This window comes from Melopsittacus undulatus, chromosome 5, assembly GCF_012275295.1.
Source record: "Melopsittacus undulatus isolate bMelUnd1 chromosome 5, bMelUnd1.mat.Z, whole genome shotgun sequence".
Taxonomy (NCBI): Eukaryota; Metazoa; Chordata; class Aves; order Psittaciformes; family Psittaculidae; genus Melopsittacus; species Melopsittacus undulatus.
This window is the reverse complement of record NC_047531.1, coordinates 5247515-5275103: the sequence shown is the minus strand read 5'-3', so window position 1 is coordinate 5275103 and position 27589 is coordinate 5247515. Positions and strand designations below refer to the sequence as shown.

Here is a 27589-nt window from a genome sequence, read left to right as displayed (position 1 = left end):
AATGGCTAAATTGGAGGGGTAAGGAAAATGCACGTGTTGGAATAGCTGGGAGAAGCTTTTAAGGCTAGAACAAATGCTTATGCTCTAGGAGATGAGAGATGAAGAACTGGATGGTGCTGGTTGAGCAACTTCAAGACAAACCTTATACTGCTAGTATTACCTTATTTACCTTCTACTTAATCAGCCTCCTCTTTGTCAAATCAGCCCATTTAACAATCCAGAAGTTCCTAATTAGAAACTAAGGAATAAATCCATGGAAAGGGCACTCATTTACAAAGAGAAGTAAATCACATCATTGAGCAGTCACTTGTTCAGTTTCACAAAGAACAGAAGAGACAGTGCAACTACAGTGCAATTCAAAATGGCTCTTCACTAAAATAACAGTGTTTGGAGGCTACCTGAAAAGAGAGAGGTGAAACAATGTGGAAACGTAATTAATTAAAAGGTTTGATGTACTGAAGTTGATAGGTCCTAAATCAACAAGTTTAAATAAAGGGGATCTAGCCATTCCCAAAAGGCCAGCATCACCGATGGAATCAAGCACCAAAATGCACCCTTGGGGATCTGGGTATAAAAACTCACTAGAAACATAAAATGTTCTGGCAGAGCATGGAACTGAGCCTCAAACTCCTAAATTCACCACTTCTTTGCAGCCACAACTACAAAGCTACGAATGGGTTAAACCCCAGCAGTTCTGTACAACATCCAACTGCCCTACTTACTTGCAGAAGAAGCAAAAAACCATCATTCCACTGAAATTCCAAAGGCGGAACTCCAGTGTGAAGGTCTATGAAGTGACAACCACTAATGACTTCTGACAATTGACATTTTCTGTGTTGAGCTGCTGGGACTTGCCACCAAACACAGGGAAGTCTTAGAAAACACCCTTTAGCAACACTGACACACTTCTATCCCAGCCAGGCTCTTCGTGTCTGATGTTAATTCCATCCAGAGAGAGATTTACGCCTATTAAACTCTACAAAAATCTGCTGTCAGCTCCAGTTATCCCAGTTTGATGCTGTATGAAAAGGAGAGGAAAACAACATGTTTTAAATTGCCTTTAAAATTTGGCAAGCACACCTGAAACGTAAGACAAGTCTCTGACAACATCTACCTGAGCTTCAGGAGCGGAAAAGAATGGTAAGAAAGGTTTTATTTCATCTCCTTTTTGGAAGAAGGAAAATGTCACCACTGTCACAACACAGCTCTTTTCATCTTTCTTTTTCGGTAACATGGTAAATTAGAAGAACATTTGTTAAATTAAATGGTGTGGGCTAGGAGAAATCCTGGGTCATGACTTTAGAAGGTCGGCAATAATACAAGTCCCATCATAAGGCTACTGATGTACATACACTTCTCTGAAGCAGAACAAAATGCAATCAATTTAAAGCTCTGAATCAAAAATCTAGGCTAAAAATAGAGAATACAGACACGATGCTTTAATTCACCTTTCATCTGATGCTTGGTTACCCAAATAAATTTCATATCTGAATGGGTGTGGATTTTGACTTTCCAATGCAGACTACTTGTCATGGAATTAGAGAACGATTTGGGATGCAAGGGACCTTCCAAGGTCTATTCCAACACCCCTGCAATGAGCAAGGGCCTTTTCAGCTAGACCAGGCTGTTCCAAGCCCTTGTGTCCAACCTGGCCTTGAACACTGCCAGGGATGGGGCAGCCACAGCTTCTCTGGGCACCCTGTGCCAGCGCCTCAGCACCCTCACACGGAACAGCTTCTGCCTCAGAGCTCAGCTCAGTCTCCCCTCTCTTGGGCAGGTTCAAGCCATTCCCCTTGGCCTGTCCCTACAGGCCCTTGTCCCAAGCCCCTCTCCAGCTTTCCTGCAGCCCCTTTAGGCACTGGAGCTGCTCTGGGGTCTCCCCTTCAGGAGCCTTCTCTTGTCCAGGCTGCCCCAGCCCAGCTCTCTCAGCCTGGCTCCAGAGCAGAGCTGCTCCAGCCCTCGCAGCATCTCCATGGCCTCCTCTGCACTCGCTCCAACAGCTCCACGTCCCTCTTGTGCTGCTGCCCCAGAGCTGGTTCAGGGCTGCGGGGGGGGGTCTCCCCAGAGCACAGCAGAGGGGCAGGATCCCCTCCCTGAGCTGCTGCTCACGCTCTGGGGGTGCAGCCCAGCACATGGGGGGGTTCTCAGCTGGGAGCCCACCTTCCTTCTAGCTTATATCAGGCTCTGCGACACCAAGGATGGAAAGAATGTGAAAAGGTGACAGTTCACCGGTGTTAATCCTTACGAATCTAGAATATTGCTATGAATTATAATGCCTTTCTGTAGCAGTAACAGGACCATGGCATGTGATTGCACCAAAATTCAACTTTGCTGTTTAAACACCTTCAGGAATTTGGTTGTTTTACATCAGAATTATAACAGCAGGCTAAGAGCATCATAAGCCACAATTCTGCTCATTAGATTTCAGGCTTTTTTCTCCCTCCCTCCTCCTTTCTTTGCCAGACTAAGCACAGGACCACAGCAAGTGAGCATACAAATTTGGCAGATCAGCCTCCCCTGCTTCATTTGCATCTGCTGATTCATTTGTGAGCGTAGATAAAGTCAATGCAAATTGAAACCTCTGCCTTCCTAAACACCTTTGCCCCATCTACTATTTAGCACTGTCATTTCTCACTCAGAATGAGGAGCAATGCTAGCCTATGTGAGGCTTTCTCTCCCACTACAGCAAAGCCAAAATGAATAGTAACTCCTTTGGGTTTGAACACAAAGAGAGTTTCTGGAGAGCACTTTATGCAGGATGGGCAATACTTTTTAATGCAGGTACATGTGCAGGGAACTCAAATTGCTTTTATTTACCAACCCTCCAGGCATGTTCCTTATTGCTTTTGGGATGGTTGAAGGGCACAGGAAGTATTTATGGAGGAAAGAAACCCTCCCCCCATTCATTTTGTTTATCTGACTGATTTGATTGACATTTAAATATGATATTGTACTCTCTCTAGCTATTGCCTGCAATTCAAAGAACTTAGCTACGTTACTTCCAAGACTGTATTTTGAATGTGGTAAAATGCTTGATGGTAGGTAATTACAACACATTATCAGAACAACTCCAATACTGCATATCCCACGTTACAAATGACAACCAGCAATTAAACCCATTGCTGCTTTTCATTAAACTAACCAGAAAAAACACACTTAGCTATTGACCTGGGCGTACCCAAACCTGATAATAAGTACCCATTCTGCTTACTCAAGCAATAGTTCCCAGTCCTTGACAACTTCTATTTGTTGTTTTAATATGGAAGAGGTGCCAAACATTTTCTTTAGGAGGCTCTTGAGGAAGGCACGTGGCAGATTTCCTCCCATCAGAAGGGAGGAATGACAGAAGACAAAAGACAGAAGGCAACAAAGGAAAGACAGAAGACAACAGAAAATGGTCATTTCACATAGAATCATACAATAAAATCATAGAATAGTTAGGGTTGGAAAGGACCCTAAGATTATCCAGTTCCAGCCCCTGCCATGGGCAGGGACACCTCACACTAAACCATATCACCCAAGGCTTCATCCAACCTGGTCTTGAACACTGCCAGGGATGGAGAAATGTATCTGTCCATGTATCTGTATGTATTGTCCATGTATCGTGTATGTATCTGTCCATGCAAGAGGGAATAAATGGTCAAATGACTTCTTATCCTTTATTGCTAATTCTGTTTTCTCCCACAATACTCAAAGTGTCATGAAGAACTACAAATACTACTGCCTGAGAAGGAGATGAAACAGTAGTTTAGGAGCCACACAAAGAATGAAGTCAATACCAATGTTAAGAAGAGATAACAACCAGCAGTCTAGCGATTCCTTGCAATTAATTCACTTCTATTATTTTTAACATCAACTTCCTTTCAGTTCAGATTAACAATTTCTATGTGTGCAGGCCCAGCCTGATTTCCACAGTAAATTGTAAGACCCATTTTCATTAAAACCAATTCCTGGGTGTGTACCAAGAGGGATGGCTTTCACAATGAGGAATGGATTGCAGTGCTAAACTGCAGAGCCGTGCAACATGAAATGAAGAATGAGTCTAGACTGAAGACTTGTAGCAGAAGAAGAAGGTTTTATTTCCTCCCTGTATTAGAGAACTTCAATTTTCCTACTCCATGTAGCATTCTTTCTGTGCTCTGAACTCTCCACTCTCTGCCCTCCCACCAGACCACAGCTCTCCATGGCTGTCACTCACCATCCTCCAAAAGCAACAGAATGATGGCTTTCTATCAAGGGCTCAGGAGACCTTAGTAGAAGGGAACCCAACTTGACACTTAGCAATATTTTTCCCTTCTTGTTGTATTTAGTGCTATTTCTAGAAGGTCTCCAATTTTTCTTCCTATGTAGAACAATTGCAGCCTGAGCTACCTGGCTCAGGGCTAAAAATGATCAACTTGGGTATCCCAAACCCAAGAAACAGACAATTTTTGAGGGTTCTGCATTTACTTAGCAATGTTATTTGACCTTATGTATTGCAAGTATTAACATATTCTCTTTATTGTTTGAAAACACCATTCTCTTACTGCTGCTGCAGAGACCTGATCTAATTGACATCCCTTCTCGTTGCAGGGACTAGATGAGCTTTGAAGGTCCCTTCTAACCCAAACTATTCTCTGAATCTATGATTCTATAACAAGTTTACTGAAAAGAGCCACCAAAAATTCTCTGCTATGAAGAAGCTGTTCCCTGTGAGGGTGCTGAGGCGCTGGCACAGGGTGCCCAGAGAAGCTGTGGCTGCCCCATCCCTGGCAGTGCTCAAGGCCAGGTTGGACACAGGGGCTTGGAGCAGCTGCACCAGTGGAAGGGGTCCCTGCCCATGGCAGGGGTTGGAACTGGAGGAGCTTTAAGGTCCCTCCAACCCCAACCATTCTATGATTAAGAAATGAGCTAAACCACTTGGTTGCCTTGATGAACATGGCAGTCTTTAGAAGTGATCCATTACCATGGAACTGAATTAACACTGCAGCTATTCAGCCTAAATTCTTGCAAATGTCAACATCTCTGTGTTCCTTCAGGTCGTATTTCATCTGAAGGAAAGGAGGAGCTGGAGACATGTGAGATTTCTGACAAGGTGTTGATTTTCCGTACGGATGAAGCATGTTTGGAAACTCAAAACTTGACTGATCTGCTGAAGCCCGCTTTCTGACAGACAATATAAAATCAATGGATCACATATTAAGAGGGGAGGGTTTTTTGGCCTGTAAAGAGTTGTAAAGAGTTTTTCTTTAGGGGGGTGGTGGGGAGGGATTGCTTTATTTTCTGTCATGGAGAATGAACTGTCTTACCTTAAGGTTTTGATAAACTGTCATCTTTAATCAGACACACACAGTAAGGCTGTCAGTTCTCATAAAGCATTGGGGGATAGAAAAAACCAGGCACAAAATGTGAAGCTGTTCCCCATCCCCGTTCCTGTGCCCCATTTCTGTGACGGCCTCACTCAGAACTAAACCTTTTCTTAGCAGTGTGACAACAAGAAGCTTTTCTGCAACATGTCTTTATAATTCAGACTTTATGAGAGCTTGTCAAAGAGAAAAGAGTGAGGATTCGCCTGCAAGAAACATCTATCCCTGCTGTTGACAGATATAAAGTGCTAAATGTCAACAGCAAGGGACTCATCAACTCAATGTCTTCTAAACACTCATTAAACCAGGGGAGGGGGGAGGAGGAAAGAATTCAGTAGGTGGGTGTCAAGTTGTTCCTTTGAGATTTCGATTCAGGTCAATTGAAGTAAACAGCCAGTGTAGGAAAAGCTGCATCAAACATCTGTCACACTCAGGGATGAGTATTAATAACTCCAAAATAAAGATGGGGTGATTAAACATCATGGTGACTCTCAGCACCCTAATGAGAAGCAGGAGTTGAGATCTCCTGAATGGAGCCCCATTTGTCTCTCCACACCGCAGAGTCTGAACCATCTTTAGGCTGGATCTAAGGCAGAAGCTGTTCCCTGTGAGGGTGCTGAGGCGCTGGCACAGGGTGCCCAGAGAAGCTGTGGCTGCCCCATCCCTGGCAGTGCTCAAGGCCAGGTTGGACACAGGGGCTTGGAGCAGCTACTCCAGTGGAAGGGGTCCCTGCCTGTGGCAGGGGTTGGAACTGGAGGAGCTTTAAGCTCCCTTCCAACACAAACCACTCCGGGATTCTCCTCTCTGCCTCACAGTCTCCCTCTCTAAAGGGAAGGTATTGCCTCCCTTGCAGAAGTGAGATTTAGATTAACTAAATGATGTTTCTTCCCCTCTCTTAAGAGATATGTCTCAAGTTAAGCCTTCAAATAGTATTCATAAAATCTGGAGGGTTGTATTTTTAAGGGCTCAGTCTGCATAGAATGTCTTCTGGTGTACATAACATCTCAGACTTTTCATTCCCTGAACCTTATTCAAACTGAAGTACAAACTTCAGCAGACAATACTGTACGTTCCCCTCTCTCAGCTTGAGTCCGTTTCATCCATTTCTCTAAAATCAAGTATTTCAGGTTTGATTTCTAAAAGCTAAAGACACCATCTCTCATTATTTAGCACTATCTGTGCTCTAGGACCATTTGACATTTTCCATCTACTTCACTAACAATCTATATCCCTTAGACTGATAAAATACCACTTTTCTTAGCATACATGGTATCATTTAACATAGTCTAAACATACTAAATGTAACTAATAAACTAATTTAATTTTCACACTCCTCTTGCTTCCCAAATAACACATTCCTCATATTATGAAATATTGATTTTATAGTACACAGCTACAAGATATTACAACATATGTTAAAATCAAATTAATTGTTTATTATAACTGGACAAATATACTAACAAAAGGGATTATCAGTGAAGTACTGATATATATAACTGGGTTCTTAGTTATATACCTAGTTTTATATCAATCACAGCTCTGCAATCACAAACACTGCTCAGATGCAGCAGCACTTGATGCTCACAAAGACCAAAGGACTCCAGATGCCTCATAGGAAACGATGACAACTTTGCCATCCCCTCCCAACACCTTCAAATTCAACAGAGGGTTTAAATTCTACATACAGCACCTTTTATCTTGGTATATCCTGATTTAAACAGACATGATTATTCCCAAAGCATGGAAAGCTAAAACATCACGGCTAATACATACGTCCCTGTATGTACATACATATTCTGTATGTTGTGCATCTCCCTCTCAATGACAGGGTACCAGTGGAGCCTGAAATGTGACCTTCAGTGGTTCAGAACACATTGCCAACAGCCAGTGAGGAACATGCTGATATCAACAGGCAGCAGAAGTAAATTACTATCCTTGATTATTCCCCAAAGCATTTATTTTATTTATTGAAAGAGCAATCACTCTTTTATCAGCATTAACATAACTGGAAGGCACAGGAAATTCCTCAAATGCTATCAAATAAAAAACCTACTCCTTCCAATGATGGAGACCAGTACAAATTAACATCATCATTTAATTGTTAAATTCAAATGTCAAATCATTACCTGCTCTTTCAACCCCCACTCTGATCAATCCAAAATACCAACAAGTAGCTAACTGCAATGCTTTGGACCATGCACACGTCAGAGCATTAAACTTCAGTCCCTACATCCCAAACAACATTAGCAAAGTCAAATCAGTAATTCTGCCTTTCCTTCTTCCCCCCTTTTTTGGTACTTTAATACATCCACACTTTGTTTTCACTTCCTCACTCCCCAGACTTTGAAATCAAATGCAGTGATTAGAACACCGCTGACACATTGCAGTTCATCCCATCTGGTGAAGGGGGAGACCCCCCAAGATAGACAAGCCCACTAGACAGAGAGGCAAAGGCTGCCAAGTCGATTTATAGGCTCCCTAGTCCACTCCTTTACAAGGACACAAGCTTGCTTAGAAGCAACTGCTTCTTCCGAATCAATGAACATTTGGCTTTCTCCTCCATCCTACAGCCCTTTTAATTGCTGCTTGATCTTAATGAAGTGTGGCTGATATTAATAAATGGATACCCTCGCGGCCTTAATACCCAACATCCAAACAACGTTCAACTGAGTTAGCATCAGTGGTGCTTTCATGATTCCAAATGCCCTCATCCCCTCTACCCCAGTCCCTCCTGTCCCTCCCCCTCCAGGCTCAAGACTGTAGACATCTGTTCTTCAATTGTCTGATAATAAACAGACTCTATAAAGCATATGTAAAATGATTATTACCCTGAAGAGCCAAGTGCCTTTCAAATGCCAGCTGAAACAAACACACATTAAAAAGAGACAGAAATCCCCACCAAACAAATGTTACAACAGACATCACTCAGGCTGTTCGATATTCACAACGTAAGGGTTCCACATTGATCCTGCATGCTCCCTTCCTCCAATGTGAGACGTCAATCCACACACCAGTAACACCAGCGCTTCCACACTCCAAGCAGATGCAGGTTGGCAGTGAAGGATGAAGAAAGCAACCGGACTCTTTTGGTAACTTTTATACTTTGACACCTCCCGCTAAATGTAATTAAGGGAAATCAGAGGTGTATCCCCCTTCAATTTGGAAGTGCAATTAGTTTTCATATGTAGTTAGTAAAACCTATTCCCAGGAATCATCTCCGCTCGAATACCCACTTGTCTTCCAAAACCTCACTATTCATTTAGTATGTGTGTGCTAGTGTCATTAAGTTCTGGTAATTAAGCTGGGGCTTGGTGAGTCTCAGTTGTCCTAGTAGAAATCAGGGACTTGCATCCCAAACGACAACACATCTCACTTCCCAATTCTGGCTCGTTGCTCTAAATGAGTCTGAGGGAAGGAAGACATCGAAAACCATTTGTATGCATCTGCCCTTGGACTCTCTAAGTTAAGAGTTTCTCTAAAGAAACTTTGATTACTGGAGATATGGGGGTTAATTCACAGCCCTCTGAAATCCTGATGCTCCAGATCCTTTGTTCTTCAAAAGGATCTGGAGTCCTGCTCAACCTCAGCTTGTAAATAAGAAACGATCCAAATAAGACTATTACAAGCAGCTGAACGCTGTGATTGTGCAACTCTGATGTGATGGACAATGACACTTTTCATATTGGTATTACAAAAGATAGACATGCAGACTAATGAGTATGAATATGATGAATATGAATGCTCTGGTTACAGCTCTCCACCTAACATTATTGTGCTGAATTACATTTTAAAGACATCACTTAATGTGATGTTCAGGCTTTAAATCATCATGCCAACGTCTGGTTTTAGTGATCCAGTTAGCTTAACACTTTGAGAAGAATTTAGCTTCCTAATAAAATCAGCTCAGCCATACACAGCTGAAACTTCAATCAATGTATTTATGTGAATTTGATAAAGATAAGGAAAAAAAACCAACTTCTAAATAAAATATTGATCAATTTGAATTCAAAACAGATTCATTTGAAGCCTGTACAAGTGACATGGAAGGAAGATAACTGAGACAGGCTATAAGTAACCACAACAACAAATAGAAGATGAAGTAAGTGAAAACTTCACACTCTGCTGCAATTACCTGCTTGAGAGCTTGACAGTTAAACAATGATGTCTAGGAAAGGGGGACAAAGATCTAATCAACAAGGAGTGCAACACACAAGGAACACACACAGAAGATGATGTGCTAGAATTCATTGTAAACATCAACATTGTAAGCAAATCCTCCATATTCATCTTTTCACCAGCACAGCCAGCATCATAGGGCCAAGTTTAACAGGAGCCAATAGGTAAGGCAGTGTGCTGGTAGGACAGGTCATGGCCGTTGACTCCCATCAGGAACAGAATTCCCTGTAGGGAATTACTATCAGCAAAAGAAACCCAGTCTTATGGTCATGCCAGGTACACTGCATTTAAACCTCATAGCAGCCTTTCAGTATCTGAAATAGGGACTATAATGATGCTGGGGAGGGACTCTTCATTAGGGACTGTAGTGAGAGGATAAGGGGTAACGGCTTGAAAGTTCTTTACTGTTAGGGTGCTGAGGCACTGGAATGGGTTGCCCAGGGAGGTTGTGAATGCTCCATCCCTGGCAGTGTTCAAGGCCGGGTTGGACAGAGCCTTGGGTGATACGGTTTAGTGTGAGGTGTCCCTGCCCATGGCAGGGGGGTTGGAACTGGATGATCTTAAGGTTCTTTCCAACCCTAACTATTCTATGATCCTATGATTCTATGATCCCAAGCACCACCCGCATGCCAAGGCTGAGGATCACGAGTTAAACTGAATACAGCAAGGACTCACATTATTTACTCTGTTGATCATTCAAGCAGCTAAATCACCTTAAAGGAGTTTCTACAGTCTTCACCTACACCCAAACTCACCCCATTCTGCAGTGAGAAAAGGGTAAGCTGGGTCACAGAGTCTTTTCCTCCCCCTCATGCAGTTATTGATGAACTACTCAGTGCAAGGAAGTGAAGATGCTGCAGATGGCTGGCATGAAAAATATGTTGCAAGCAGATACCTTCATCTTGAAGCAATTATTTTTTATGAGGCCAATTATTTCTACTGCCCATCTTGCAAGCTGGTAATGAAAGTGAAGCACTTGTGAGAAGCGCTGCTTAAGGCAGAGCACTCCTGTTTGACTTGGATGCCAAGATAAGGGGGGGAAATTAAGCAGGAAAGCAAAGAGAAAGAAATAAATATTTCCACCAGTTTCCAAATCAATGTCAAGTATCTCATCAATAGAAATAAGAGCATCATCACCCCCCTTGGTGCTTGAAAGAAGCCTGTAAATTCATTAAAGGTTAAGGGATTGAAGCCCATATCTCAGTGGTCATATTCTGAACAGCATATTGCATCTTAACCATTGTAAACCTTTCCTCATGGTTAAATGGCTGAAAACTATAAATTTTGCTGCAGATGATTTATTTTTTAGCACATTACTTTTGTACAAAAGAGAGTTTAAAACAAAATATGGTGATGAAATTATTCATTCCATTATGGGCACCTAGGAATAAATGGAGAATGTACAATGTCCTTTGGTCAAGGAAAGATGGGAGTGCGTCCTCACAAAAGTAGCTGTTCTCAAGATGATTCTAATATCTCCTGTCCTGACATCAGAAATTCAAATTCAAAGGAATTTATGCACTTTGTATCTGTATTTTTAAGTTCTAGAAAGTCATAAATGACCACAGGTCTCAGTTACTGAGACGTCAGTCAGGATATTCCTTCCTCTGGGGATCAGATTCCAATTACTTTTTATTACTATTTTATTATTGCTTGGGTTTTAGCACTGAGAGACATGCCCTCCTGCCCAAGTGACTCATGATAGTGAGTAATACAGACAGAGCCAAGGAGGGAAATGCTCTCAAGGATGCTCTCATGCCAGCGCTGAATAGGAAAGGACATGTTTGATGATAAAGGAAAACCCTACAAGGTAAAAGCAGAGGTGGAAGATTGACATGAACTGAGGAAAAACATAATATTATTTAATTCAGGCAAAACTAAGAGGCTGAACTGGTAAATTGCAAAGTAAAAAGAGAGAAATTAAAGTATCAGAGGTGAGTGACTCTGTGAGAAGAGGCTTATCGTAGGTTTAAAGTTCCAGTAGTACCTGATGAGCTCTGCAGATGTTAGCAATTGGCAGGGCACTTGAAATCAGGCATTGAATTTGCAGTCCATAGACCATAGTGGGTTTATCAAAGAATGAACTTACCCTGCAGTTCATAAAGTATCCTTCTGACTTTTTAATAAGCAGAATACCCTATCTCTGGCAGTGTTCAAGGCCAGGTTGGACACAGGGGTTTGGAGCAACCTGCCCTAGTGGAAGGTGTCCTTGCCCGTGGCAGGGATTGAAACTGGGTGAGCTTTAAGGTCCCTTCCAACCCACACCATTCTATGATTCTACAAAGGACAGTCAGCAATAAAACAGGGTCACCCCTTCAAGGAATCCCACTTGGTGTATGCTACTGAGAAAGATTACAGAGCATCGACAACAAGCTCAATGAGTGATTACCTTATAGATGTGCACATCAACAACTTTACAGCAAGCCCATTGCTGTGGGATGTTATCTCAGAAGTGGCAAGATGCCCATAAAGAACAAAGATTAATTCTGCTTCTTTGCACCTGTAGAAACAAGTAGAAAGTCTGTCTTACCTGAGGAGGGGATGGAAAATGATGGTAATGTTCCTGGCCCCTGGTTTGCAGACAAACTTGGATCCGCCACCTTCAATTAAGTTATCATCTGGTCCTCCTGGAAAATAACATGGAACAAGTTGCCTAACAGATCTGAACATCCCTTGATTTTTGAGAGAGTAAGCGATAATTAAGCATTTAGTAAGTGATAATTAAACATGCATTAAATGCTTCATTCCTGGTGAAAGATCTGTAATTAAGGCAAAGATATGCTCTTTCTATCCTTGTGCAGCTCAGAGGAAGCACTCCTAATGCAATAGCAACGATACAGACAGTATTTATACATTATTTTGGGCTCCTCTTGCCAAAGTTAGTGACAGGATTGCAGAAAAACTGGTAAATTCAGGTCTTCTATAGCACAGGACTGAGTTGCAACTGCAGAAGAGTCTCCCAGCCACACCACATGAAATGGGCTGAAGTCCAACATACTGGACTGGAGGTGCTAACACAACACCATCAATCACACAGATGAGAGATGCCCAGATACCATTAAGACACTTGAACTTTATCGTTCTTCAAAACTCATGGTTCTTCAAAAAGTCACCTCTCATTGGGGACTTCCAGCCTGAAGTTTCAGTGACTTTAGCAGCTACTGGAACTGCCCCAAACCAAACCCACAGCACAGAGTATACACTTAAATCATCCTTTCTCTAAAGCACAAGGGCTTTTACCTTGTGCAATAAACACTCAAAGTCTGGTAAGTGTGGCTAATATCTATTTTGAGGCCCACAGCGCTTAGAAAGGGTTCAAACAGCAGCAATTCACTGCTGCTTCCACACTGCTCTATGGAAAGCTCCTGCACCTCTGACTGACGATGCCACCATTCAATCTACTGGAAGATAGCTTGGTTTTGATTAATAGTGACATGACATTTTAACTTCTTTATTATATATAACACCACTGAATCTTCTCAATAGTCCATGTCCTACACTAAGTCTTTTACTTCCCTAGCAGAAATCTCTGTTGCCCAAGTTCCAGTTGAGTACAAAGGGGAACAATGAACTGGTTGAGTTTGGCATGTGCCTTGGTAGTAAAACACAAGCTCAGACAGCATTATGTGTACACTTGAGGCCCAGACTGCAGGCTTCAAGTGTGATGAAAACACCCACCTTCATATAATTGCCACAAAACCACAGTTACTTCCACAGGCAGCTCCTAACACCAAAATGCTGTAAATTAGGATACTGAGAGAGAAAAGAGGAGGAAGGAAAAAATCTCAGTTTCCTCAAACCCCTTTATTCCCTGGTAGCAATAAAGTCACTTGTTACCCTTCCAGAAGGAAACTTCTTTAGGAAAACAGGTGCCCCCTATACAAGACAGCAGCAGAAAACAATCTCATCCCGAAACTGGCAGCAATACAGCAGAACATCCCTCCTATTTTGATGATGCTCCTTTGTTACTAAGCCCAGGTCTGCTTGCTGTTATCATCTTACAACTAAACCTGCCTACTCCAGTCTGGGATAAAAAAAACTCAAAGAACGCCAAACTTAGACAAAGTCTGTGTATCCCAAATACTCTATTAATTCCTTGACATTTTGCATGTGAACTCTACTTAATGACTGAATACTAATAAATACAGAACCTAATCACATTACTGTGATAGCTTTATAGACAGGAAAAATGACAAAGTGCTTGAAATCAAAACATCACCAATAGATCATTGATTTTTTTTGACTCTGACATCTGTCTGCCTTAAAATGCAAAGAAGAATGACTCCAGATTGGAAGGTGCAAGAGGAGGAACACAACCGATGAGCAAGTGAACCCAAGCTTCTTTTCTAAGCAAAGTTTCTTGGTTTTAAGTCATTAACTGCAACCGATCTACAAATAAAGCTCTTTGGGGACTTGATTTCGTTGACCCTCCTCCTGTTAGCAACTTCACAGCAGTACTCAAGGAGCAGGCAGATCAGCAACACTGGTTCTTCCATACCCTCAATGGTTCCTCCAGGTAAGGAGTATTCTGCACAAGAATTCTCATCACCGGTGTAGATTCTAAGATGCTGTTGAATACTTTTACTGCTGCCCCATTAAAAAGGACAGCATTAAATTCCTTGTGGAAATCCTCACAAATTCTGCACATCTGGAATACTGTAGTCAGTATTCTACAGCTGGAATCCTGGGTTCAGTTTTGGTCCCTGCTCTACAAATAAAAGATGAAGACAGGTTGGAGAGGGTCTACAAAGCTGACTGGGAAGCCGTGGGAGGAAAGGCTAAGATTGCTGGGATTGTTCAGCCTGGAGAAGAGAAGGCTCAGGAAGATCGTGTCACCATGTTCCAGTATTTAAAGGGTGGCTACAAAGAAGATGGGAACTCCCTTTTGATAAGGAAAAGACAAAGAGTGATGGGCACAAGTTACTCCTGAGAAGATTCCAACTGCACATGAGAGGAGGATTTTTCACCATGAGAACAATCAGTCACTGGAATAATGTCCCCAGAAAAGTGGTGGATTCTCCAATGCTGGACACTGTTAAGATTCAGCTGGACAGGGACATCTACTCTAGGTCATGCTTTGCCCAGAAAGGTTGGACCGGATGATCCTTGAGGTCCCTTCCAATCTGGGATTCTATCATTCTATGATCTACAGCCACAGTATTCCCACAGGCTGACTCAGCTCTCAAACACCATCATTAGAACATCAAACAAACATCATCAGAACATGAAGCTTCTTGATCCTACACTAACATAAGGGCTCACGAAGCAGAGAGCAGCAGCTCAGGACAGAGTGCATACAGTTTTAGTGACTGTCTTTAGAAATAGGTAGCTCTTAAAAGTTCTGGAATTCCATTTTAAAAGTTAACTTCCACAATGGGACACTTTAGTCATGGGAAAAAACAGAGGAGCAACATCCAGGAAAAGAAAATTCTTCATTTCCCTGATTAATGTCAAAGCTGCAATTTCCAGTGGGGTCTGTGTCTTAACTGACTTATTGAAGAATCCATCCAAGCATGAGCTATTGAGGCATGAAGTAGGAAATACAGGCTGGAATTAAGAACAGGGTGTTATTCTTGTTACATCAAGTCACCCTGCACTAATCAATATTATTGACTGGGACAAGCTCCACAGGAAGGAATAAAACAATCTGTCTTATCTGCTTGGCCATATGATGATAGATTTGAGAAGAACTGAACACTGGCACTGAAAGAAAAAGAAGCTTTTACATCTTCTCTACTCTTAGCTTTCCATTAATAAAAATTAATGCTTTACACGTAGGTGTAAGCTATGAGGAAATGTAATTTTGTTTGTATTTAAATATTTTACCTTGAAAAATACCCAGAGATGTAAATCTTATTCCAGATGGAAAGGGTGCTCAGGCATTGGAACATGCTGCCCAGGGCAGGGCTGCAGGCACCATCCCTGCAAGTGTTCACACACAGTGGAGATGAGGCTCTCAGTGGCATGGGTTAGTGGTGGCCTTGGCAGGGCTGGGAATGGTTGGACTGGATGAGCTTAAAGGGCTTTTCCAACCTGATGGATCCTATGATACCTCATACACACCACAAGAACCCAGCATTGGAACAGCTCCCTAATGAAAGCATCCTCCTCTTTTCTTTACCTCTCTCAAAGCTGTCATCATACCTCCATGCACCCCATGTTGATGCAGCCTTAACAGCAGCACAGTTCCATTCATGCCCAGCCACAGCACAGGAAATCAAATGCTTCCATTTACCACAATTTAGAACACATTAGTTTTGTTACAATATCCATTGGAGAAAAGTTGCATCTTGAAGAAGAGAGCTTATGATACCTTTGATTGTATATTAAAGTGCAAATCACCATAGAATCCCAGAATGGTGTCTGTGTTCGAAGGGACCTTAAAGATCATCCAGTTCCAACCCCTGCCATGGGCAGGGACACCTTCCACTGCAGCAGCTGCTCCAAGCCCCTGTGTCCAACCTGGCCTTGAACACTGCCAGGGATGGGGCAGCCACAGCTTCTCTGGGCACCCTGTGCCAGCGCCTCAGCACCCTCACAGGGAACAGCTTCTGCCTAAGAGCTCAGCTCAGTCTCCCCTCTTCTGGCAGGTTCAAGCCATTCCCCTTGGCCTGTCCCTACAGGCCCTTGTCCAAAGCCCCTCTCCAGCTTTCCTGCAGCCCCTTCAGACACTGGAGCTGCTCTAAGATCTCCCCTTAAGGAGCCTTCTCTTGTCCAGGCTGAACCAGCCCAGCTCTTTCTAGTAGAGATTCCCTCTGACTACATCAAGGTCTGAACTGTGCATTTACACTGACCAGTCAATACAACATCACAACTGCAGACAATAACCTGTGCTGGAAAGCCAACAGCCATCTCAATAAAAACACACCATGAACATCCCTTCATCTCTATCGATTCCTACTAAGAGCATCTCTTGCAGGGAGGTGAATGATCATTCATCCTAAGAAACCAACACCAGGCAGCTCCACAGAAAACAGGTACCAGATCAAGACTGGGAAATAAATTACTCTTGGTTTGATTTATTTTCTTTCTCCTTATCAAGAGCATCTCAAACCAGAGCTGAGCATGTGAATTCTGTACTGCTGGGCTGTCCGGAACACACATCACATCCACATGAGCAACCTCCAAGAGAAGAAAACCATCCACCTCATTAGGGAAAAAGAGCTGCAAAACCTAATTGCCAGTGAAGATTTCCAGCTGAATGTAAGTGCTCAACTTCATTGCCATGACAGCTCACTATAAGCACTGACTACAGGACTAAGCATCCATGCTCACTGATGTACAACATCACAGCCTACTCAGCACTCCAATAAGAGTCTGGACCGAGTATACATCATTGCTTCTGCAGTGCTACACCACACACATCTCATTTGGGTTGCAGGGTTTGTTGGGTTTTTGCTTTAGTTTAAGGCAAGAAAGTTTAATCCACATTACATAGGCACTAGGAAAAACAACCCCAAACTTTCTCAGCTGTCAGAAAGTACAATGCTTGCAGCAGTTCCTTCTCTAAAGAGCACCAGCTTGCTGGTTTAATTTGTCAAGTAGTAAATTATGAGACAAAAAACAAAGAAGAAAAAACTTGGAGGTGAAGTGAAATTTGTCATGGAGTTAATGATATCCTCACGCTGTGCTGGCAATGAAGTGTGCCCACCTGAATATCACTGCAAGTGGGAGTCGGAGAGGGGTCCATTAGTAACGCAGCTGAAATGGAGCCTAAAATGTCATGCTTCAAGATGAAAAAGCATTAGACTACCAAGAACGCCTGAATCTCTGCATGCATTTAAAGTTTGAACAAACATTAGGAGGGTTTTAAGTTTGCCATTCTGCCTGGTATTTTAAAGATTTCAATATACATCATTGATAGAGGGGATGAAGTTGCCAAGCCACTATCCATCCGATCTGAGAAGTTGTGGCAGTTGGTGGAGTTCCCACCGTCTGGAAAAGGGGAAACGTCACATGCATCTTTAAAAAGGGAAAGAAAAGGAAGAGCTGGCGGAACTACAGGATGGTCAGTCTCACCTCAATGCCCTGGAAAATCATGGAGTAGATCCTCCTGGAAACTATGCTAAGCCATATGGAAAGTAAGGAGGTGATTGGTGACAACCAACATGGCAAATCATCCCTAATAAATAGAATGGCCTTATATGATGGGGCTACAGTGTTGGTGGATACAGGAAGAGAGAGAGACATCATCTACCTGGACTTGTGCAAGGCCTTTGACACTGTTGTGCAACACATCCTCATTTCTAAACTGGAATGACATGGATTTGATGGATGGAACACTCAGTGGATAAGGTACTGGATGGACACTCGGAGTTGTGGTCAACAGTTTGATGTCCACATGGAGATCAGTGAGGAGTGAGTGGTGTCTCTCAGGGGCTGGTGTTGGAACTGATCCTGTTCAACATCTTTATTGGTGACACAGATGGTGTGGGATCCAGCACCCTCAGAAGATCTGCTGATGATACCAAGCTACAGAGACAATATAACAGTGTTTCTATTTTGTTTTCCTAGATTTTGAGGGGTTTGTTTACTTATATTTTAACTTAAAACAATTTTCTCCACAAAGGTCCAAGATTTATACGTAAGTTACTACTCTTCCATGTATCTGAAGAGGAATCACACACTGCTCACTCTCTTGATGGAGAGTAAGGGAGGGAGGTGAGATGTCCAATGTTCCTTGAAGGACACTGGACAGAGCCTTGGGTGATATGGTCTAGTGCCTGTGTCAGGGGGTTGGAACTGGATGATCTTAAGGCCCTTTCCAACCCAAGCCATTCTGTGATTCTATGATTCTATGACATGAAGACATCAGAGAGGAGGCAGCCTCAGCATCTCATAATATGCACTTCTAGAACCATAGCAAGTAGTAAAGCAATTTCTTTTTAACAACAGCATAAGGAAAGCTCTCTCTGTCTCCAACAGAGTACTTTTAAAGGGTGAGATTTCTTACACTGGCACTTCAGAACACCGTAACACATCACCTAATTGTTTTGGAGCTCTGTCTGTCTTAATGCATTTCATCTTCAGCCCTGTACTCTTAAAATCCTATCAGACACAAAATGTTCTCACACAAAGATACTGGCTAGTTAATAAAGAACATCCAAGGAATATGAATTTGGTCTCAATGGAAACAGCAAGCACCCAGAAATCATGAGGACCATAGGACCGCTGTGTGCTCTCTTCCCTCCTATACCCTCCATTAGCACAGGACAACTTCACTCATCTCTTCCCAACTATAAACTTTACAGGTAAACAGGTTCTTGGGCACCTCTCTGTGCTCAAAGCTCTGCTCCTAGCGAGCCACTTCATGCTAATCCATGCAACCATCAAAAGAATACTGAAAGAGGCTTCGAAGACACAACAATCAAGCAATCAACACAGCTTGTGAATCAATGCCTCTTCCTCCACTCTGAGCATCTGAGCAATACTTAGAGGAGAAAAGAAGTAAGTTTAGATATCATGGTCCTTCCCAGAGATTCTTGATTATGTGGTGATCAACAACAGTTATTATCTGCCCCTCATCTTCAATGTATGGAAATCCAGATTTTGATTTAGCATGAAAGGGAAGAAAGCAAAAGCTGCTCAAATTGAGCAGAGCAGGTTATTATAAGGCAGAATTCAATACAAAACAGTGATTGATCTGTGCTATTACAGAACAGTGACTAAGAAGGTTTATAATGGAAGTCTGCTTTTTTATATATTTCTATATATGAAGACTCCATTGTTTCACAGTTGCACCCCCTTAAGCACAGTCACATACAACAAGCATCACATCCTGTTGTTACTGTACTGATACACAGCAGTGATCCAAGGTATTGGCATGTACGTGCAAGTTCCTTTTATAAGGAAACAGTCATACCTGATCTTCTCTAAGATCCTTTTGCATGTTCTGAATCACCAAACTCCAGTGCATTCAGGCTATTTTTCAAGCTGCTCTAAGACACCTGATACAGTAGAGCCCACATGGTGCAGTGCTGGAATAAAGGGCTCAGCAACTAGCTCTCTCAGCATTTGTTTCCCTATTCCAGGGATGGCGAAGGGATGGGCAAGGATCTGATCCACTCTCCAGACCCATCTCCACTGGGGAAGAAAGCACAAGGGAATCCAGCATCCTGCACCTAAAATGAGCTTCCGGGAGTGCTTCAAGAGCCTTCACCTTAGATAGGCAGCTCTATAAGCAGCATGACAGACCTAGGCAGGTCTTCCCTGAAGTCGAGTAGGTTTATCCACATGAACAAATACAACAGAAACCCCAGAAGTGCCCAGCCCCATGTTTCAACCAGCTCGTTTTACAAGCCAGATCTACAGAAAATAATCATCAAACTTGCAGCTCCACAGACCCTTCCTTATGAACAACATCACATTTGAAGCCTCAAAACACTGCACTTTGCACTGCTCTAAGTGAACTTGGGGTGGATAAATTGCTGCTTCTGAGCCATGTTCTCTTCCCTTCATGCTGGACTTCTACAAACCATGCATGGGAGATGTTATGGGTCTGTCAATGCAACTGGAACTGAAACTTGTCAATCCATAGCAAAGCAAAGGTTATTTATAATTGAATGATACAAAACTATCCAAGGAAGCCCTTCAAACACTCACTAATTTGGGACTCCATTGACTGGACAAAAGAGATCTCGTCTTCTAGTGGCATCTAGTGGACTACTGCAGGCAGGCTATTCTCTCTACTACTATGTAGCAAGTCCAGCTCTGGGTCCCACAACTTAAGAGAAATAGAACTGTTGGAACAAGTACGGATGAGGCCATGGAGATGCTGCGAGGGCTGGAGCAGCTCTGCTCTGGAGCCAGGCTGAGAGAGCTGGGCTGGGGCAGCCTGGACAAGAGAAGGCTCCTGAAGGGGAGACCCCAGAGCAGCTCCAGTGCCTAAAGGGGCTGCAGGAAAGCTGGAGAGGGGCTTGGGACAAGGGCCTGTAGGGACAGGCCAAGGGGAATGGCTTGAACCTGCGCAAGAGAGGGGAGACTGAGCTGAGCTCTGAGGGAGGGAAGGTTGGGACTCGATAAGGTTTAAGGTTCCTTCCAAACCCAAAGTAGCCCATGACTGTAAGTTCCCTCTGTCCCCTTCACCCACAAAACTGCAGTAGTGAGAGCACAACACGGCTCCTGCCTCTGGCAGTGACCTATCTGCTGCTGACACAGCACATGGGGCTCCTACTTGCTCTCTTGCAATGGGGGGGAAGTGAGATGCACCAGACAAGACAAAAACAGCCATGTGCTATCAAAATTGACAAGAATAAGCTCTGACCAATACTTGATTAGTTCTTTGCTTGAGGGGAGACACACTTTAACAAAGGTTTCTGGCTGCATTTCTTGTTTGCTTCTCTTAATCACACACTTTTATTCATGGCAACTGTGAACTTATACACCAGCTCATCGGGAGATATTTAAAAACACATCAGCAATCTACCTTCTACCAACACCAACAGAGATCAGAGAGATGATGAAACTGGCACTACATGAGACCCAAAATCAATGGGAGTTAGGTGGTTAACTCCTTGTAAAATACTTGCTGTCAGTCCTTGGGGAGAGGGCTCATAGGAAGGGAGCTCTCAGAGGATTAACTGCTTCAAAGGGCAATCGACTGCTCCCAGCTTCCAGTCTGCCCATCACTCGGCATCGCACTGAACTCTATGCAGGAGATACCAACACTGCTGTAAGGCAAGTACACCACAAACACACACAGACTATGTGCTTAGATCTGTTTCTTTGTAAACACTTTTCTTCTTTGACAGAGAGATGGGGTGGGAATTAAGAGAAAAACAGATGTGAAGTGAGGGGAAAAGAAAAACCCAAGAAAAGCGACCTTAAAGGTTATGAAGTATATCACATTTCATTCCTGTAATACGTAAGTGAAAAAACTCTCAGCCCTGTGCTGGCAAGGTTACTGGGCTGGCCATCTAGTAACTTCAGCTAATAAATCACCTTAGCACTCTTTTCCAGTACCTAAAGGGCCTACAAGAGACTTGGAGAGGGGCTCTGGACAAGGGTCTGTAGGGACAGGCCAAGGGGAATGGCTTGAACCTGCCCAAGAGAGGGGAGACTGAGCTGAGCTCTTAGGCAGAAGCTGTTCCCTGTGAGGGTGCTGAGGCGCTGGCACAGGGTGCCCAGAGAAGCTGTGGCTGCCCCATCCCTGGCAGTGTTGAAGGCCAGGTTGGACACAGCTGCTCCAGTTGAAGGGGTCCCTGCCCATGGCAGGGGTTGGAGCTGGAGGAGCTTTAAGGTCCCTTCCAAGACAAACCATTCTATGATTCTATGAACTACCGATTCCTTCATCTAAAAGAACTTCTAACATTCAAAAGGAAGATGGAATGTTGAAAGTTTGAGAGTTAAACAGTTTATAAGAACATAAAAGCAATAAATGACTCTATGTCAAGAAATCTCTTTGTCTTATTTCACTTGCTTTCTCTGTGAGCTCGCTGGGCTTTTTGTTCTCGTGACATTAAAACTGAATAGGAAACATGTCAGGAGTATAAAAAATTCAGGTAGAAGCCATTTACTGCTACAGGAGATAAGATAAAGCAAGCTGAGAAAACAAAGAGCTGAAAAGTGAGTGCAGTGTGTAAGTAATCACAGTCCATTAGCTCTAGCATGTTTTCTGGCTTCGGATAAGGAACGATGCCACAGCCATGCTTTGGAAGAGCTTCTATCTGAACAGAGTAGTTTGAGAGAAGCCAACAAAACAGTAAATATTCAAGTTGACAAATACATTCATCACAGTGCCTGGGGAGGGGAGAAAAAGAGGGGAAAGAAAAGTATGAGCTTGAAACCATTCCTGTAGCTGTAAAGAGACTTTACATATGTGGCTGACACACCGATCAAATGATAAAGTAGAGTCAAACTGAACCTCAACCTTTTGTGCAGGCTGTGAAAGTGAAGGCACCCTGCAGTTTTTCAAGGCAGATGGAGTGTGAGCAACTAATAAATCAGGTTTTGAAACATTAAAGAGCAACTTATTTAAATGCATATGGTGTTGGAGCTCAGACAAGACAGTATAGGAGAGTGTAAAAGGATTGGGTATGGGAACACCAGCAGAACAATATGTCTGTGCACCAGCTACGTGACTGCTTCCAAATCAGCTTCTTGTACTCAAGTCCTGCTATGGAGTACATGAAGGGGAATGACGGCTGGTCAGAAACAAGCAGGAGAAGCTGGTTCAGGCAGTGAATGCAATATGTGGTGCAGGCAGTTTGGTAAATTGAACCCATGTTCTGTGTTAAGTGGAGAGCTGAAGCCTGAGCATGAATTTAAGAACAGTGAATAAAAGCTTTGCTCCTTTTTGTCTAGAGCATTTCTCAAAAGAGCTTTAACCAAGGAAGGTTGGAGTCACCTTCAATTCCCCTTTGGGAAACTGAAACACACAAACCTGATCAAAGCCAGAGGAGCCTGTTCTGGTTTCCCCTGCATACGATGCACAGGGAACTGCTGGAGCAACTCCAGAGAAGGCCACGAGGCTGCTCAGGGACTGGAGCACCTCCTGTATGGAGACAGGCTGAGAACACTGGGGCTGTTGAGCCTGGAGAAGAGAAGCTGTGTGGAGACATCAGAGCAGCTTCCAGTGTCTGAAGGGGGCTACAAGGATGCTGGAGAGGGGCTCTTCATCAGGGACTGTAGTGATAGGACAAGGGGTGATGGGTTCAAACTGAAACAGGGAAGTTCAGGTTGGAGATAAGGCAGAAGCTCTTCCCTGTGAGGGTGCTGAGGCGCTGGCAAAGGGTTCCCAGAGGAGCTGTGGCTGCCCCATCCCTGGCAGTGTTCAAGGCCAGGTTGGACACAGGGGCTTGGAGCAGCTGCTCCAGTGGAAGGGGTCCCTGCCTGTGGCAGGGGTTGGAACTGGAGGAGCTTTAAGGTCCCTTCCAACACAAACCATTCCATGATTCTATGATCCTATAAAAAGTGCGAAACATAGTATGGTATTCTAGAAGTACCTATATATGACAGTACTCTTTTTTTTAACACAAGCACACAGGAAGGAAACAGAGGATTTAGAAACAGCACATTGCTAGGACTACAGTAACCACCATGTTGTCCAGAACAGCTGTCAGAGAGCTGTTTTCCACTCCTTAATGAATGCATGACTTCTGATGAAGATAAATTTGCCAATCTTTTGACAAATCTTGAAAATATTACAGATCTGGCACATAAACCAAGGCACAATAAATCCTATTTGGTTATTCAACACTGTGGTGCACCTATAAATTCCTAACAACAAAAGAACATCCTTATTCCTCATCTGTGCATACACCAGTGTGAATTAACTCATTTCCCAGCAATACGCAGAATGATCCCTACTAATAACATGGGTTTTCCCCAAGGGAATCAGAATGGATTGTCCATGCCAGTGCACAAAATGCACACAACAGCTCCCTGCGCCAGCAGAAATTAGCAGATAGCTCCAAGTATGACCTGTCAGGCAGCATTTCTCAACCTGTTCATCCATAATCTCTTTTAGATGGGGTTCCCCACCTCCTTATCCTCCTTGCTTTGTTTTGCCTGAAATTCAATCAAAGATGAATTAGACTTTAGGAAACAACCAACCTGTCATTCTAGACCTTTGTGTTAATTTTGCTACATCTTTTCCTTCTTGCATTCTAATGCAAAACTGTTTTCCCCTGGAGACTGCCCCTGATATTGGCATCAAATCACATGGGCCTGTAGCAGAACTCAAGCTCCAATAAAAGGGAGGGCAACACAACCCTCAGCAGACATTAGCAATTGCAGAAAAAGAGAGAGAACTTTAATCACAGTTCTTTCAAATGCAGCCAGGGATTTCAAAATCCTGTTATTCCAGGATATGACCCTAATACAGTGCTTAATCAAAGCCATTGCGAGCACTGGAATAACCTGACGGCTTTAATAAACCAGTTTCATAGGAGCCAAGATGTCAGGATCAGGCTGTATCTAATCTAACAAACTCCAGCATAAAGCATGACCAGTCCTTGCCATATAATGTTTCTGTACAATTCTATAGGCAGGAAACTTCAGATATCTCCTAAGCAACGGCCAAGGAGTTCTATGAGCTTTGATTTACAGAAATCAAATTAAAGAGAGTTTTTTATGTTTTACTTCTTCTTTGCTGTGCATTTAGGAAGGATGAGAACAGCTCAAAAGGTACATGATGAAACAACTGTTTTACCCAAAAGCACTCAAAGCCATAGGATAAAGAAGTCAAATTTGAATGTTTCAGCTTCATCCGAAAATAAACCCCCTCTGCTCTGCTCTGGTGAGACCCCACTTGCAGCACCCTGTGCAGTTCTGGTGTCCTCAACATAAGGAGGACATGGAGCTGTTGGAGCAACTCCAGAGGAGGCCACGAGGATCACCAGGGGCTCTCCTGTATGGAGACAGGCTGAGAACATTGGGGCTGTTCAGCCTGGAGAAGAGAAGCTGCGTGGAGACCTCAGAGCAGCTTCCAGTGTCTGAAGGGGACTACAGGGATGCTGGAGCGGGGCTCTTCATCAGGGACTGTAGTGACAGGACAAGGGGTGATGGGATCAAACTGGAACAGGGGAAGTTCAGGTTGGAGATAAGGCAGAAGCTGTTCCCTGTGAGGGTGCTGAGGCGCTGGCACAGGGTGCCCAGAGAAGCTGTGGCTGCCCCATCCCTGGCAGTGTTCAAGACCAGGTTGGACACAGGGGCTTGGAGCAGCTGCTCCAGTGGAAGGTGTCCCTGCCCATGGCAAGGGTTGGAACTGGATGAGCTTTAAGGTCCCTTCGAACACGAACCATTCCATGATTCTAAACTAATCTATGGGTTCTGCTGATTCAGCAGGCTCCATCAACAGCTTGGGAAAGTCTTACCTACACCTTGGAACACTTTGTATTCTAATTTCACAATTAAAAGAAATAAGTGCTCTTTTGTGCAACCACAAGAAGCAGCAGTGCGCACACTAATGCAGAGCAAGCAGAATCTGCAGAGGCAAAAACCACACTTGATAACAAGAGGAAAGTATAAAAGAAGGCAGAGAACTGGGCACAAACTGAAGTTATTCCTATGCCTTGGGTTACTTTCCTCAAGTGTGGAAGCTTCTTTCAGTACCACTGGAAAGCCTGGACAACGCTATCTCCAAGCTGTGTTGTACCACCTCTAGCTGCAGTCTGCAAACCCCCCATTCTCTCTTTAAAAATAGATGTAAGCCATTCTGCATCTGAAAGGAGTGCTGAGTTCAGAGGTCCCCCTCTGCTGTGGTCCTAACCTTTCAGCTTCAAACAGCCACACAACTTTGAAACCTACTCTTCATCAAGAAAGAATCGGAAGCAGAAGAAGCCTTAGTTGATGCAGGGAGTATTCAGGGAGCACTTCTCCTGCTCCGTTATCCCCTACAAGGGCTACTTACAATGGAGAAAAGCCAAACTATAACACAGGGAAAGGGCTGTGTTATTTGGAGCGACACTGGGTAATACAAAGGATCCCATAACACAGGAGAAGTTGCAGATCTAAAAGGTTTCCCACCTCCCACCCAATTTGGAGATCTCTACTGTACTCCTATGGGAAGGTGCTGTACTGCTGGGTGTTGAGAAAGAAGTTCTCAGCTGTAGCTGAGCAGCAACAGGTACCAATCCACAGTATAGGCTGCACCCCATCAGCAAGCGAAGGAGCCTGAAAACCATGTGCTTGACAGTCATGATTAGACTGATGCACCTTCATCTACAGACCATCTAAATTCATAACCATACATAAAATTAGAGATGAGTTCAAGGAATAAGAGTATCAGCAAAATACTGTTTGCTCTTTTCACAGAATCACAGGTTGGTTTGGGTTAGAAGGGACCTTAAAGCTCCTCCAGCTCCAACCCCTGCCACAGGCAGGGACCCCTTCCACTGGAGCAGCTGCTCCAAGCCCCTGTGTCCAACCTGGCCTTGAACACTGCCAGGGATGGGGCAGCCACAGCTTCTCTGGGCACCCTGTGCCAGCGCCTCACAATGAAGTCTAAATGACAAAGCCTTCCAATGCATTACATGAGCTGGTTTGCTGTGCTACCACTGAACTCAAGGACTGCAAAGAATGAAGAGAAGCAGCTGAAACGAGAAAACCATCATACAAACACCCATTATTCTTTAAATAATGGGCTCCAGGAACAAAATGTCTCAGGTGCTACTTTTGACATACTTTATGCACTTTACATCAGACCTCTGAGTAACCCATTACTATCTACACATCTTTTTATCACATAACATCTTTTCCTCACACCAGTTTTAAGCGCATCCATGTTCAAGGGCTACTGCTTCATTCTTTCTTTGCCAATAGGTCCCATGTCCCAGTGCTGCACACAAGAGCATAGCTTCCTTTTCCAACCATCTGCTTGTTGAACTAATTCAAACTATTACAGTGTTGCCTACAAGAAAAGACACTCCAAGCTTCAAGGAGACAGCTACACTTTCACCAGGGGAGGGGAAATAAAAGCAGCACAAAGCAGCCAGTGTAACAATGAGAGAAATGTCAAGGAATAGAAATGTCAAATCCCTTAAGGTGGGGGAAAAAACCATCAATTCCAACTCCAGTTCATCTTCCAGCACTTTATTTTGTAACGAAATTACACTCTTTAGTTTTGCCTGAGGGAAAACCTGCTCCAACTAATCAGCCTGTTGTTTCTTTAAAGTTCAAAACAAATGCAAGAATGCCTATGCAGCATTCATGGCCTGGCTGTCAAGAACTGATTTTAACTCTTCACATGCACAAAAGGTCTGAATCTTGCCACCAAAAAAACTACAAAATGGCTCAATATGGAAATAATTCAGAACATCTCAATTTTCTCCTCCACGCTTACCACTTATGCCACACTTTGTGTGTCCTTTAACAGCTAAATTCACCTTCAAAGTCTCCCCAACATTTTGCTTAGGGCAGGCTGGATGGGGCTAGAAGCAACTTGCTCTAGTGGAAGGTGTCCCTGCCCATGGCAGGGGGTTGGAGCTGGATGAGCTCTAAGGTTCCTTCCACCCCAAACCATTCTATGATTCATTCGATGAAATCAAATGCTCTCCTGAATCCACCTTGGACAACTGGACACTGATTTACAACTGTGATACTGTAGTTATTGTTCTCATCGCTTGAAA

The 27589-nt window shown here is 43.5% G+C and overlaps 1 protein-coding gene across 2 annotated transcripts in view; it reads right to left on the bottom strand.

The window, feature by feature from the left end:
• The window catches only part of EXOC4 (exocyst complex component 4), a 380270-nt gene that overhangs the window by 182431 nt on the left and 170250 nt on the right, over positions 1-27589 (bottom strand). For both annotated transcript variants that reach the window (XM_034063300.1, XM_034063301.1), the window contains exon 10: positions 12052-12148. In XM_034063300.1, coding sequence (XP_033919191.1) covers positions 12052-12148 — 97 coding nt within the window. The remainder of the gene's footprint in view (positions 1-12051; positions 12149-27589) is intronic.